At 40.6% G+C, this 15,416-nt stretch overlaps 1 protein-coding gene across 1 annotated transcript in view; it reads left to right on the top strand.

Moving 5' to 3' along the window:
* Positions 1–15,416, top strand: part of LOC138566975 (endothelial PAS domain-containing protein 1-like) — a 423,252-nt gene that overhangs the window by 306,281 nt on the left and 101,555 nt on the right. Inside the window, exon 6 of the mRNA XM_069644763.1 lies at positions 12,192–12,370. Within this exon, the coding sequence (XP_069500864.1) occupies positions 12,192–12,370 (179 nt within the window). The remainder of the gene's footprint in view (positions 1–12,191; positions 12,371–15,416) is intronic.

Here is a 15,416-nt window from a genome sequence, read left to right as displayed (position 1 = left end):
TCTCTTACAAAACTCAATAAATAGTTTCACCAAAACTATTTCCTTTTTACTGAGATTCATTCCCATACTTTTTACCTTCTTGGATTTAGTCACATGTTAGCCTTTGTCTTGGCTGTGGTAGGTTATATATTTTGCTAATGGGATATTTTTATATAGGTTGTCCTCTTAAATAGAAAATGAAAATAAAATACTTCCAACCTAGGCCGATTAAACGAAACCTCAACAAATGAATATCCGGGGAGAGGCCTAATGGCTTGGATGTTTAAGACTCTATAGTTCCTTCCTCTAAACCACAGAATTTTCAAAGTATAAGTCTGGCGGTGAAGGACATTGCTCTTTGGAACAGACCAACAGCACCAATCTTTTTGATAACTAAACAATCCCTCCAAAGTTATGGTACCCATGAACCGAACTCTCATCTGCCAGCAATAGCGCTGATGCAGACTTCCTGGTAGTAACAGGTGCCATGGTGGATGAATAAACAGGAACATTTGGCCTCCAGTATTGGACACAGTATTTATTCATTCATTTGTTGTTGATTTATACAGTGCCAAATGTAATACAAAAATGTGGCCCACCAATAAGGAGGTGAAGTGGAGGGAGGGACAAGACAGGGAGCGAAAGGATGAACTGATCATTCACAGGACTTGGTACATTGAGATCAGTGTAAGTATAAAAATGAAGGGTGCTGTGAAAAGTGCACTTGACAATCAACTAGTAAACAGGTGCATTCAGTAGAAGGAAAGGGGCTCTTTAGGAACTGGCGACTGGTGAAAATGTGACGCAATCGGAGTCATTGAGACGTATAAGCTTGTTTAAAAAAGAATGTTTTCAGTTGTTTTCTGAATTTGGTGATGCTCTTTTCTTACTGTACATTGGCATGAAGGGATTTCCACAAGCAAGCACCTCATGCAATGGTAGGGTATTGCCCCAGGTGCTTTTTCTTTAAGGTAGAAGGCAAAAGATTCTTATAATATAAGGATTTTAAAGTTCTTGGGTGATGGTATCTTTTGATTTAACTAGCTAAGTACTTTGGCACCTCGCCATGCAATGCTTTATGGATAAGGCTCAGAGATTTGAAGTCAATTCTATTTTCCAATGGAAGCCAGGGAAAGGGCTCCAGGGCATATTAGATTTGATCATGCACTTCAAGATTTGGGATAAGCCTGGCAGTTTTGCTGAAGGATGTAGGAGAGTTGTTTTGGGTGATCCAGGTGTAAACTATTGCAGTATTTAATGCAGGCTAAGATCATTGAATTGGTAACCTCCACTTTGTGGTGAATAATCAAGAAGGGCAGTATCCGTTTGAGTAAGTGCAAGTGGTAATGACAGAATTTAGAGAGTTCAGTAACATTCTGGCTAAAGGAAAGTTTACAGTCAAAGAAGGTGCCATTGTTTTTAACTTTATGGGACAGGCTTGTGGGTAGAGACCATGGAGGAAAGCCAGTCAAAGTGGAGGGGCAGGGAGGATGCATGCCAAGAAAAATGATCTCTGTTTTTTCTGCTTTGAAGCAGAAGTGATTATCAACTGTCAAGTCTTGGAGAGCAACGAGGCACTTAATGATGGCTTGTGATGAGTTGGATGAGTTTTGTATCTTGATGGCAATCTGTGTATCATCAGCATACAACTGTCAGAGTGTATTGAATGTCTCTCCCATGCGGGCAAGGGATTTAAGTAGCAATTAAAGAGGAGTGGAAGGGTTTGAGGCAGATGGAACCAAGTTTCAACTGAGAACTTCTTTCCTGCAGGTAGGAGGATATCTATAGTAGCACCAGCTCCTGGATACACAGGCAGTGCTGCAGTCTTCAGAGCTGGGTAGACTGATTTACAGTGTTGAAAGTGCATGGAGATTGAAAAGGAAGAGCACAGCAGGCACATGTTTGACTGCCTTTAATAAGAGGGTCTCCTTCATGTACGGAATCCCTGCTGTGAACTCGACCGAAGTCTGATTGAAAGTTATGTAAGAGATGTTCTTTTTTGCAGATGTCCATGAGCTGTTTTGTGGCCATTTTTCATAGGATCCTACCCATGAATGGCTTGTTTGTGATTGGGCAATATGTTTCAAAAACTGAGCAGTCAATAGGGGAACAATGATGGCTTTCTTAATATCAAGAAGCACTTAAGAAGCAGTGTACGAGTGTGGTTAAGAAATGAGCCAGTGTGTTAATATGCTTTTTGATTGTGATAGCTGGGTACAGGGGGCTTTGCAGTAATTTGGGACACAGTTTTGTATCAAATTGTCAGTGGTCATCAGTGAAGGAGATGCACATTGGATGAGCGGCTGTGACGGCAAGTTAAATCTGTCCTTTGTTTTGATGTTAAGTGAGATATCATTGACCTTATTCCGAAAAAAGGGCTGGTAGGTTGCCATCTTGTCTCTGAGTGGGAATAGCACTTGACACCAACTCAAGATCCAATATGGGCCTTGCCCGTCGGCCCCTGAATAAGAAAACATACCTATAACAACCAACAAGACCACCAACCAAGGCGAGCACGGTCTCACTATGCTCGTGGAATACAAGAGGCCACAAACACCTCTTTAATGAAGGCTCAACTGCGCTTGCTGAAACTGATATAATATGCTTACAAGAAACTTGGTTAAAAGAAGAGGTAGTTTGCGAAGGTTTTTTAACCTTAACAAATCCTGAGATCTCTTCTCAACAAGGCCGACCAGCATCAGGCATTCTGAAATCAACCCTTCTTGGACAATTGTATCAAGAATGAACATTCACCCGTGGGCACAGTATATGTCCATTCTCATACCATCTCCTAACAAAAATCAAGAACAACGTACAGAAAACATCTACACTACCATTTTCAATATATACTGGAATCCTACTGCAATGAATGACAACAAGTTCCTTGAATTTATATACGACAAAATCGATAATATCGCCTCAGTAAACCAAGGAGCTGAATTTATAATCACAGGGGATTTCAACTTCCATTTATTTGACAAAGAAGGCCAAAAATCTGGAGTCAAATGCATTATCACTAAGAGCCAAAAAATGGGTCAAAGAATTATCCATCCGAAATATCTCATTAATTGAGCCCACTGTGAACAATAAAGGAGTGCCTATACCAACATGGTCTCGCGAAAACACAACATCAATTATTGACTATATCTTTATATCAGAAGGGCTAAGAAACCTAATCATTTCTACTGACAATATTCCTCAATCCACCAGTGATCACCACCAAATAAGAATCACATGGGACACAGTAGAAACAAAATATCCATGAATAACTTTGCCAGCTTTGGAGATTAATAATGCTCTTAATAAACTTTGCATCAAAAACCATCAAATACCTGGCATATTATCAACTTTTAAAGAGTCCACTCTTCAGGATCAAGCAAAACTTAACTACGGTTGGATCCTCGAGAAATATCATCAACCATGCCATAAGAAAAACAAACCTAATACCTTCCATAAACATCAATTCAACCCAGAAATTGTACTGAAGAAAAAGCTTCTTCAAAAACAAATTAGACAACTAATAAAAATGAAAGGACATGATTTTGAAATCAAAATAAAAAAAGAAAAACAAAAATACTCAAATGCAATTAAAGCAATCAAGGCCCAAATAAAACAGAATGATGCCGAAGCAATTTTAGCTGCACTCAAAGAGAAAAACACAAGGCATTTATGGTCTCTACTGAACGCTTCTCTCAAAACAACATCTATGATCCAAGAAGTGGAAGCTCAAGAATGGACTAAGCATTTCACAACACTCTATAATCCTTATCCTATTGTCTCATTAACTGCCACAACACAAAACGAGGATTCCTGGAAACTCAATTGGGACGTTAATGATATAAGAAATACCATCATGGATCTGAACCCTTCCAGAGCACCAGGACCCGATGGGCTATCAAATGCTATGCTCAAAGCAAATCCGAACGAATGGGCATCCTTCTTCCTTCTTCTTCTCCAACTCATCGAAAAAACGAAACAAATCCCTCGAAGTTGGACTTTGGCTGTTTTGATTCCTATCTTCAAAGCTGGTGATCGTAAAAGACCCGCAAACTACAGACCCATAGCCCTGCTGGATCCCTTGGGTAAATTATTCGCGGGATATCTTGTCAAAAAACTTAACAGCTGGGCTGATGAAAATGCAAAACAAGAACAAAGGCAAACTGGCTTTGTCAAGAAAATTGGAACAAACGTTAATCTACTGTTACTGAATCTGATCAAACATGAGGCGATAATCAAGAAACAACAAGTATATGCAATTTTCATAGATTTAAAGATGGCCTTCGATTCAGTGAACAGATCAAAGCTCTGGTCCAAACTCACAGCCTGGGGCTGTCCAGCCTCTATTTTGAATCCTATCAATTCAACCCAGAAATTGTACTGAAGAAAAAGCTTCTTCAAAAACAAATCAGACAACTAATAAAAATGAAAGAACATGATTTTGAAATCAAAATAAAAAAAGAAAAACAAAAATACTCAAATGCAATTAAAGCAATCAAGGCCCAAATAAAACAGAATGATGCCGAAGCAATTTTAGCTGCACTCAAAGAGAAAAACACAAGGCATTTATGGTCTCTACTGAACGCTTCTCTCAAAACAACATCTATGGTCCAAGAAGTGGAAGCTCAAGAATGGACTAAGCATTTCACAACACTCTATAATCCTTATCCTATTGTCTCATTAACTGCCACAACACAAAACGAGGATTCCTGGAAACTCAATTGGGACGTTAATGATATAAGAAATACCATCATGGATCTGAACCCTTCCAGAGCACCAGGACCCGATGGGCTATCAAATGCTATGCTCAAAGCAAATCCGAACGAATGGGCATCCTTCTTCCTTCTTCTTCTCCAACTCATCGAAAAAACGAAACAAATCCCTCGAAGTTGGACTTTGGCTGTTTTGATTCCTATCTTCAAAGCTGGTGATCGTAAAAGACCCGCAAACTACAGACCCATAGCCCTGCTGGATCCCTTGGGTAAATTATTCGCGGGATATCTTGTCAAAGAACTTAACAGCTGGGTTGAGGAAAATGCAAAACAAGAACAAAGGCAAACTGGCTTTGTCAAGAAAATTGGAACAAACGTTAATCTACTGTTACTGAATCTGATCACACATGAGGCGATAATCAAGAAACAACAAGTATATGCAATTTTCATAGATTTAAAGATGGCCTTCGATTCAGTGAACAGATCAAAGCTCTGGTCCAAACTCACAGCCTGGGGCTGTCCAGCCTCTATTTTGAATCCTATCAATTCAACCCAGAAATTGTACTGAAGAAAAAGCTTCTTCAAAAACAAATCAGACAACTAATAAAAATGAAAGAACATGATTTTGAAATCAAAATAAAAAAAGAAAAACAAAAATACTCAAATGCAATTAAAGCAATCAAGGCCCAAATGAAACAGAATGATGCCGAAGCAATTTTAGCTGCACTCAAAGAGAAAAACACAAGGCATTTATGGTCTCTACTGAACGCTTCTCTCAAAACAACATCTATGGTCCAAGAAGTGGAAGCTCAAGAATGGACTAAGCATTTCACAACACTCTATAATCCTTATCCTATTGTCTCATTAACTGCCACAACACAAAACGAGGATTCCTGGAATCTCAATTGGGACGTTAATGATATAAGAAATACCATCATGGATCTGAACCCTTCCAGAGCACCAGGACCCGATGGGCTATCAAATGCTATGCTCAAAGCAAATCCGAACGAATGGGCATCCTTCTTCCTTCTTCTTCTCCAACTCATCGAAAAAACGAAACAAATCCCTCGAAGTTGGACTTTGGCTGTTTTGATTCCTATCTTCAAAGCTGGTGATCGTAAAAGCCCCGCAAACTACAGACCCATAGCCCTGCTGGATCCCTTGGGTAAATTATTCGCGGGATATCCTGTCAAAAAACTTAACAACTGGGCTGAGGAAAATGCAAAACAAGAACAAAGGCAAACTGGCTTTGTCAAGAAAATTGGAACAAACGTTAATCTACTGTTACTGAATCTGATCAAACATGAGGCGATAATCAAGAAACAACAAGTATATGCAATTTTCATAGATTTAAAGATGGCCTTCGATTCAGTGAACAGATCAAAGCTCTGGTCCAAACTCACAGCCTGGGGTTGTCCAGCCTCTATTTTGAATCCCATCAATTCAACCCAGAAATTGTACTGAAGAAAAAGCTTCTTCAAAAACAAATTAGACAACTAATAAAATGAAAGAACATGATTTTGAAATCAAAATAAAAAAAGAAAAACAAAAATACTCAAATGCAATTAAAGCAATCAAGGCCCAAATAAAACAGAATGATGCCGAAGCAATTTTAGCTGCACTCAAAGAGAAAAACACAAGGCATTTATGGTCTCTACTGAACGCTTCTCTCAAAACAACATCTATGGTCCAAGAAGTGGAAGCTCAAGAATGGACTAAGCATTTCACAACACTCTATAATCCTTATCCTATTGTCTCATTAACTGCCACAACACAAAACGAGGATTCCTGGAATCTCAATTGGGACGTTAATGATATAAGAAATACCATCATGGATCTGAACCCTTCCAGAGCACCAGGACCCGATGGGCTATCAAATGCTATGCTCAAAGCAAATCCGAACGAATGGGCATCCTTCTTCCTTCTTCTTCTCCAACTCATCGAAAAAACGAAACAAATCCCTCGAAGTTGGACTTTGGCTGTTTTGATTCCTATCTTCAAAGCTGGTGATCGTAAAAGCCCCGCAAACTACAGACCCATAGCCCTGCTGGATCCCTTGGGTAAATTATTCGCGGGATATCCTGTCAAAAAACTTAACAACTGGGCTGAGGAAAATGCAAAACAAGAACAAAGGCAAACTGGCTTTGTCAAGAAAATTGGAACAAACGTTAATCTACTGTTACTGAATCTGATCAAACATGAGGCGATAATCAAGAAACAACAAGTATATGCAATTTTCATAGATTTAAAGATGGCCTTCGATTCAGTGAACAGATCAAAGCTCTGGTCCAAACTCACAGCCTGGGGTTGTCCAGCCTCTATTTTGAATCCCATCAATTCAACCCAGAAATTGTACTGAAGAAAAAGCTTCTTCAAAAACAAATTAGACAACTAATAAAATGAAAGAACATGATTTTGAAATCAAAATAAAAAAAGAAAAACAAAAATACTCAAATGCAATTAAAGCAATCAAGGCCCAAATAAAACAGAATGATGCCGAAGCAATTTTAGCTGCACTCAAAGAGAAAAACACAAGGCATTTATGGTCTCTACTGAACGCTTCTCTCAAAACAACATCTATGATCCAAGAAGTGGAAGCTCAAGAATGGACTAAGCATTTCACAACACTCTATAATCCTTACCCTATTGTCTCATTAACTGCCACAACACAAAACGAGGATTCCTGGAATCTCAATTGGGACGTTAATGATATAAGAAATACCATCATGGATCTGAACCCTTCCAGAGCACCAGGACCCGATGGGCTATCAAATTCTATGCTCAAAGCAAATCCGAACGAATGGGCATCCTTCTTCCTTCTTCTTCTCCAACTCATCGAAAAAACGAAAAAAATCCCTCGAAGTTGGACTTTGGCTGTTTTGATTCCTATCTTCAAAGCTGGTGATCGTAAAAGACCCGCAAACTACAGACCCATAGCCCTGCTGGATCCCTTGGGTAAATTATTCGCGGGATATCTTGTCAAAAAACTTAACAACTGGGCTGAGGAAAATGCAAAACAAGAACAAAGGCAAACTGGCTTTGTCAAGAAAATTGGAACAAACGTTAATCTACTGTTACTGAATCTGATCAAACATGAGGCGATAATCAAGAAACAACAAGTATATGCAATTTTCATAGATTTAAAGATGGCCTTCGATTCAGTGAACAGATCAAAGCTCTGGTCCAAACTCACAGCCTGGGGCTGTCCAGCCTCTATTTTGAATCCCATCAAGCAACTCTACTCAAATACCTCTGCTAGAGTCCGGCTAACCAATGACGGAATGGTTACACCTCCCATTCACACCTCCAATGGTTTGAAACAAGGATGTCCATTGGCAGCCTGCCTCTATAATTTGTATACTTATGACTTTAGCAAAACAATTCAAAACTCAGCAGCCAATCCACCAAAAATCAATACTGAATCTATCCTGACACTAATATATGCTGATGATATTATCATTTTGGACAAAACTGTATCGGGCTTACAAAAATCTTTAGATAAAACTCAAGAATTTATGCATGAGAATGACCTGGTGATTAACAGCAACAAAACGAAGACGATGAAACTTGCCTCGCAGAAAAATAATAAATCCACTCTAAAAATATATCTAGAAAGAAATGAGATCAATATAACAATGTCAATGAAATATTTGGGTGTGATGATCAACTCTTCTGCAAATGAACAAGAATGGAAGAATCATATCGAGGAAAAAGCCAGATCCCTGGCCAGACAAGGCTGTTTCTTTCATAGGAAGTATGGAACATACTCTATAAAACCCACAATAGCCTTGTACAAGCAAAAGGTGATCCCAATACTAACGCATGCGTCTGAGTCCATGATCAACCAAGAAACCATAAAATGGACCAGGTATGAAGCGTTGTTTTGGAGGAAAACTCTATCTCTCCCAAAGTCGTTTCCTATGGCAAGAATTTGTTACAAACTAGCTATTCAGTCCATCAAATCTATAGTATTGTGGAAGCAAATGGACCTTCTTAGGAAAATAATCTCAAAAAACAAGATCCCGTCACTGGAAATATTGAGAGAAAAAAACTCAGCTTTCCACATCACTGCACTAACAAAATGGGTTTCTGAAATCAAAATGAAAATGCAAGCCGAAGATATCTCTGAGGAAATGTTGATCAATAGACCTCAGCACGCAAAGCGTAAAATACAGACTAATGATTGGATCCAAACCATCGCTGGTCAAAATAAATACAAAAGACATCTAAAATGCCAAACAGAAACAAGAGCTCTTCATGAATTACCTGCTTATTTAAACCTCCTTCCGGATTGCAACATTCGTGATCTGTTTCTCCGATTTAGGTTTAACATCTTACCAACGCGGGACTATCAGTCTATGATGGACAAAACAAAAAACATAACTCCTTACTGTCGCTTTTGTAAAGTCGCAAATTGCAAAGAAACTTTGTTCCATTTGATTATGATTTGCCCAGCACTGAAGGACCAAAGATCCTTGCACAGAGACTATTTTGGCTTATCGCAGAAACAGCTATCAACTCAAGAAAGATGGGACAATTTGTTAAGGGGTCAAGATAAAAACCTATTTTTGACAATAATTACATTTTGGCTGGCAATTACTAAATGAAATTCGAAATGAATGAAATATAAATATGGATTTTGTGATACTCTCAATTTCCTTTTCACTCTTTTTTCTTTTTATTCTTTCTCTTTCCTCTTCTTCTGTTTAAATGTATTACTTCATTTTGTTATGTAGAAATGAAAAGTTTCTAAAATCAAACAGAACATTTTAATCAAAAATAAAAAAATAAAAATAAAAAAAATAGCACTTGAACTGCATTTTGAAGATTTGGCAAAGTTTGAAAGCTTCTGTTGTTTTTTTGGGCAAGCATGTTTCTTTATTTGAGGAAGGCCTTCTGTTTCCTAATAATAGCTTAGCGAGAACATTTGTGCTGCCTAATAGAAATAGTGTGGTCAGATTTATCTTTGATTATGCACCATTTGCATTCAAGTTGTCTGTTTTTCTTTTTAGTAGTGCCAGTTCACCAGTGAACCACTTGCTCTTGTATTTTATTCGCAATTGTAGTTTTTTCAGCCAAGGGAGCGGGGCAGGAGATCCATAGTTATGGTGCTGTTTTCTTCAATAGACATGATGGTCTATTCAGAAGAGGGTTGTGATAATGTGGTCCAAGAATGTTGTCTCCCTCATGGGTAGCCAAGGAAGGTGAGGTCGAATTTCAGGCAATTCACTTAGTCAAGGAATGTTGGCATGACCATGTTTCTTGGGGCTGCCTTCCGACAGATATAAAAGCCACCTAGAATAAGGAGCTTTTCAGACCTCAACTGAAAATTGCTGATATGTCCTATCCCTTCTTTGAGGAAGGTAAAGGGCTCAACAGGGGGTCTGTAGATTATAATCACATTATGGCTGGTGTATGATCAAGGGAACGTTTGCAAGCAAGCCCTTAACTGAAAAAGTGGGATTTGTAGAGATATTAACAAAATTAAGGGATAGAGCGCGGATCAAAGCGATGCATCTGTCTGAGTGTATCAGAATTTGTTGTTAGCAATGACTTTGTAGGCAACTGGCAAGGGAATGTCCAAACAAAGCAAGGGCGTTTTCAGTGAACCACATTTCAGTTATGGCCAGGAGATCAATGAAACAGTCTTGAAATAGGTCATAAATGGTGAAAGGATGCTTGGCCGCAGACCTAATATGTAGGGTACCTACATCAGGCAATGATTTTGGTTTGATCCGTATGATAGGTGATGCAGGAGGCAACGGAGCTGTGTGCTCGGTATACATAATAGGGGCAGGCCCAGCAGATGGACCTAGTTTGTGTTAGATACAGGAGCAGGAGGCAAGTCGCCTTCAGGCTGATTCCCTTTCTGTTCCAGGAATGAGGTGCATAGACCAGAAGAATCCGGCTCAGGGAGGCATGCACAAGTGGAGGCAATTGGCAAGTTGAAGTTGATTGAAGTTTTCATTAGGAACAAGATGGTTGGATGAAAGGATAGAATAATTGTGTAGCTTCCCTGAACTATAATTGCTCCGTTGTTGCAAATGTTTATTGGCTGTCTTCTGTCAGGGCATGTATGGGGAATGTTCCCCATGATTGATACAAAGAGGAGTATTAAAGGTCTGCAGCATCCAAAACTATCACAAAGCTATCTCTGCTTGACTGCCCTGCAGCACATCGCACATGTGTGCGGTGGCTTTCAATGTCTGTGACAGCTCGCTGATTATCTCTTGACATTTATGAAAAGCTATAATCAATGTGCAAAACACGTTGATCTTTCAATCTTACATGTTAAATTGGTTTCATTCTGAAGTGGTTTGCCATTATTCCAACATCGATTTGCCAAGGCACATATTTTTATTTCATTGATATCACACACACTTCAAACTGAATTGCATCTTAGCGCTGCTAACAAGGTCATGGAGGCAAGCTAATGTAAGGAGAAAGGCCAGGAGACAGAGTGGAGAGCCCAAAGAAGGGGAAATGGAATGGGAAGAGAAGGGAAAGAGATTGCACAAATTAGCAAACAGGAAGGAAGATTTTTAAAGGGGAATGTTTTGCATGAGGGCTTCAATGGCTCTAATGTGTGAGGTAGAGGGTAAATGATTACCAAAGACTAGGACCGAAGATAGGAAAGGGTCCTATTGTCTATGAACGTGCAGCAGAACAATAGAACTAAGGGAAGGTTGGTGACAGCAAAGTAAGGGTCTCTTAATGGGTGGTAGACATGGATCCTTTCTCTGCAGGTCTCTCTCTCACCTTCATTATCCAAAGGGTGAGATCATGCACATGCATCATTCAAATCATTATTCAACCATTCTATTTCAGTGGTCTCCTCCATCTGTGGTTTTTAAACTGTAGGGCTAGCCTTGGGTGGGCCCGAATGAGGTCCGAGGGAAGGGGTTGTGAGGCTCTTTATTAAGGGATTACGGTGGCTTGATTTAATGGTTACATGTGACTACGTAGAATCACAAAATAACGAATCCAATTAGAACTAATATCAACATAGCTAATTACAAAATAACAAATTCCTTTCATTGGTTCCCCACCCAAAGCCCCCCTTTTTTGTTCCTAATACTTTTCTCCCACCCCAAAACCACTATTTCCACTCCCAACCTCATTTTTAGTTTTCTACCACATTCGTTATTTTGGAATGAGTTATTTTGGATTTGATGTAATTGGATATGTTATTTTGTTATTCCACATAATAACGCATACCCTTTTAATAGATTATAGAAGCAGCTTGGAGCTTGTGGGTAGGAGGGCCATGAAACAATATTTTGACTCAAGGGGGACCTCAGTATAAAATCGTTTGAATACCACTTATCTAGATAATGTCAGTCACTGTGGCTACCCTGATGACAAACTGACATCCAATGAGCACCTAACAATGGTAATTCTTCTGTGCCTTTATTGGTTTGATCTAAATCTTAGAGCAGGCCACCCTCAGTCCATGCAAGTCTTTGTCTTAACTCACATTTTCATCTTTGTTTTTTCTGACAGGTACTGCACTGCCGGGGTCAGGGGAAGCTGCTTGCTGACACCACAGGAAGCCCCCAGAGATGCACAGTACTTCTTTGTGAACCTATCCTCTTCCCCTGTGAACCAGTGGAGAGTCCAGGTGCCAACATCTTTTTGAGTCGCCACACTCTTGACATGAAATTTACACAATGTGATGGCCGGTGAGTCCTCAGTCTTCAAGTACCCAAGGATATTCCTTCACAAAGAGCATGCTACATTATCTATGCCCTTCCAGTACCCTACACCAAGCTCTTGTGGTCTGCATTCTGCCAGGATCCAGCAACAAATCGAATGACCTTCTTTTGACCTGGTTTTCCCTTTGGGCTCCAGTCCCCAAACCTTCCCCACCATGTTCTGATGCTCTGTCCCAATTGAAATTCTCTTTTCAACTTAAGCCAATACAGACTTGTCGATCATCTGACAAACAACGAGGGAATGCACACAAGTGACCTGCTTTTGTTCTTCTTCTTTCAATGGCCTCCTGCCTTCTCCTGCTTTGTTGACAGTTGGTCTTGTGAAAGAATCACAATTGACCTCAAAGGCGCCAGTGTGACATGCCACAATCATTTGTGACTGTGTTGGGCATGTGACCATGATAAAGGGAGTCATGATGCCTCTACCAGAATAGAATAGAGTGAATACCAGTCGGTGCTCTCCATTGGAGGTCACAGAGTGCTTGTGCATCCACTGGTTACAAATGATTTCCATGGGGGAGCCTGTTAAGGAACCAACAAGAAGCATAAAATGTACGGCAGCATTGATAGGCCAGGCAGGATGTTGGTGTCATCCATCCAGAATGAGAAGGGGAGCACCATTATTGTTGACATCCACTCCGTAGTGACCTTTCCGGCAACGAATTCTAGTGGTACAAATACATAACATCTGCCTCTGCAGGCCTGAATCCTTACAAATAAGGAAAAGAAGATTCAACAGGCTAAATGCATACCCTGTCTCTACATCCAGAGCAATCTCAGGATATGTATTTCAATGTTTACACCTTCAACTCCCTCCTGCCACTTCATTACGTGCCTGGTGGTTTGAACTCAGTTAATACAACCAAACCCAATTAGGGTTAGTCCAACACTATAGTAACGGTAATGGTCTGCTTGATTTAGAGCCATGTGGATTCAAAATGTAATTTCCAATTTGTAGTACCATTTTTGTGGACGTAATAATCTCCACTCAAATGGAGTCGTTTTTGTGGGTCTTGGTTCTGAAACACATAATTAACCAGAGCAGTAAAAAGGGCAATGTTTGCAAATATTGCTTGTTTTACCAACATTGGGGGTCATTACGAGTGAGGCGGTAAGGGGTTAACGGAGCCGGTAAAGGTGCCAGAGCCATCAACCCCTTAACGCCTCATTACGAGTCTGCTCGCGGGAACCTGCTAAGGGTGCCTGGTTTTACCAGGTACCCTTAGCGGGTCCCGCGAGCAGACCAGAGTGCTAACAACGGGCCCGTTATTAACGGGCCCGTTGTTAGCACCCTCCCCTCTCCCATTGAGCCCTATGGGGGCTTGAATGGGAATGGGGATGGGTTCGTTGAATGAGCAATTACCGGGCCCTCCAAGGTCGGAATGGGCCGGTAATTCCTCATTCAATGAACCCGGACCCGGTACCCGCAATTAGCGGCATGGCTACCTCCTGCCTCGTAATGAAATTGCCAAACTTATAATGAGGCCCTCGGTCATCTTTGCCACACTCTCCTCTGGTAGGGGCATCTTTCCAACTTCTTATAGCTGTCACAGTTCACCTGATTGTGTGCTTGATATGAGGCAAAGATGCTGGTAAGGAAATGTAGGTGTACTCCATAAAGCAGTGATCTCACTCGTCCTCCCATACTGGCAGACATATGTACATTTGGTGACTTTCTTAGTCTCAGGATTACCTGGGGTAAATCATATCTTTTATCCTATTCAGAGACAACAAAAAGAGCATGAGCGGACTTTGTGGAATATGTGGCAGGCATGTCAAATCAGCTGTCTGTCGTTGAGGGACCTTGTGCCACTAATAAAATGGTGGCATTGCTAAAATGTTTGTTTATTTTCCAAAATGCGCCTATAACTGCTGATTGTAAAGGTTGTAATGGCACATTTATTTGATGTATGGGCTGCAACGACGTCACTAAGGCTTCATCCCGAGTTGCAGAGGAAATGGTGGGGTAGAGTGTGTCGAAGGCAAATCAGGCAGAATATTTAAAAGAAAGTCAATATATTAGAAAAAAAGAAAAGGAAGACATCTCTGCATTTCTTTAAGGCTCTTACCACCCTGATGGGCTGTGGGTGGCTAAGAGCCTGGAAGCTATGCAGAACAGGCTTGCAGGAGGGACGGATTCAATACTAGAAGGAAAGGAATCTGCTTATAAAAAATATTGTGATCCTTTTCTTTTGCCGCAAAATATGCAAAATGCTACATTGTCACATGCTGCCACTAATACAACACTATGCTTTCACAGTGCCAGCTGAGTGCACACACTACAGGCTTTAAACCGACAAGTTGCCAGTTCAAGAGTTCCTGTCCTAACACAGTAACCGCTTGTGGCCTTTGGCTTGTGTTTAGGGAATTGCAGGTAGCCTTGGGGAAGAATGTATTCCCCCCAACCAGTTTAACAGTTTAACATACATATCTGGCATTCATTTTCTGGGCAATAGAGAAGTTGTTATAAGGGTTGAATTGGCACAAATCTTGGATTTTTTGGACTAAAACCCTAATGGCAAAGATTCAACCCAAATTGCAGAGAAAACAGCGGGGAGCTAAAAGCTAATGCTACATAAGATTAGAAAGAGAGTCAATGGGCCTCATTACACGGATGGCGGAGAACCATGGCGCTAACAGCGCCATGGTTCATGCCGGTGAAATACCGGCACCGCCTTGGTGGAAAGGGGAATTACCGCCCCATTCCAAGGTTGGTGGGGTGGTAATTCCCCCTTCCACCATTGCCCTTCCCCATTTTTGCCCCATAGGGCATAATGGGAATGGGGAAGGCGCTAATTACGGTACCGCAAGTTGCGGTACCGTAATTAGCTCCCTGGGTCCCTTTGCGGGTTGGTTTTTAACGCCTGCAAAAAGCAGGCGTTAAATTCCCCAACCCGCAAAGGTACCTCGTAGTATGGCGGTAAGTATTTACCGGTACCGGTAAAATACCGGTACCGGTAAACCCTTACCGCCATCCGTGTAATGAGGCCCAATATATAGAAAAAAGGAAGAC

Source organism: Ambystoma mexicanum, chromosome 2p (genome assembly GCF_040938575.1).
Source record: "Ambystoma mexicanum isolate Mex_15411 chromosome 2p, UKY_AmexF1_1, whole genome shotgun sequence".
In the NCBI taxonomy this organism is placed as follows: Eukaryota; Metazoa; Chordata; class Amphibia; order Caudata; family Ambystomatidae; genus Ambystoma; species Ambystoma mexicanum.
This window is presented reverse-complemented; position numbering and strand designations above follow the sequence as displayed.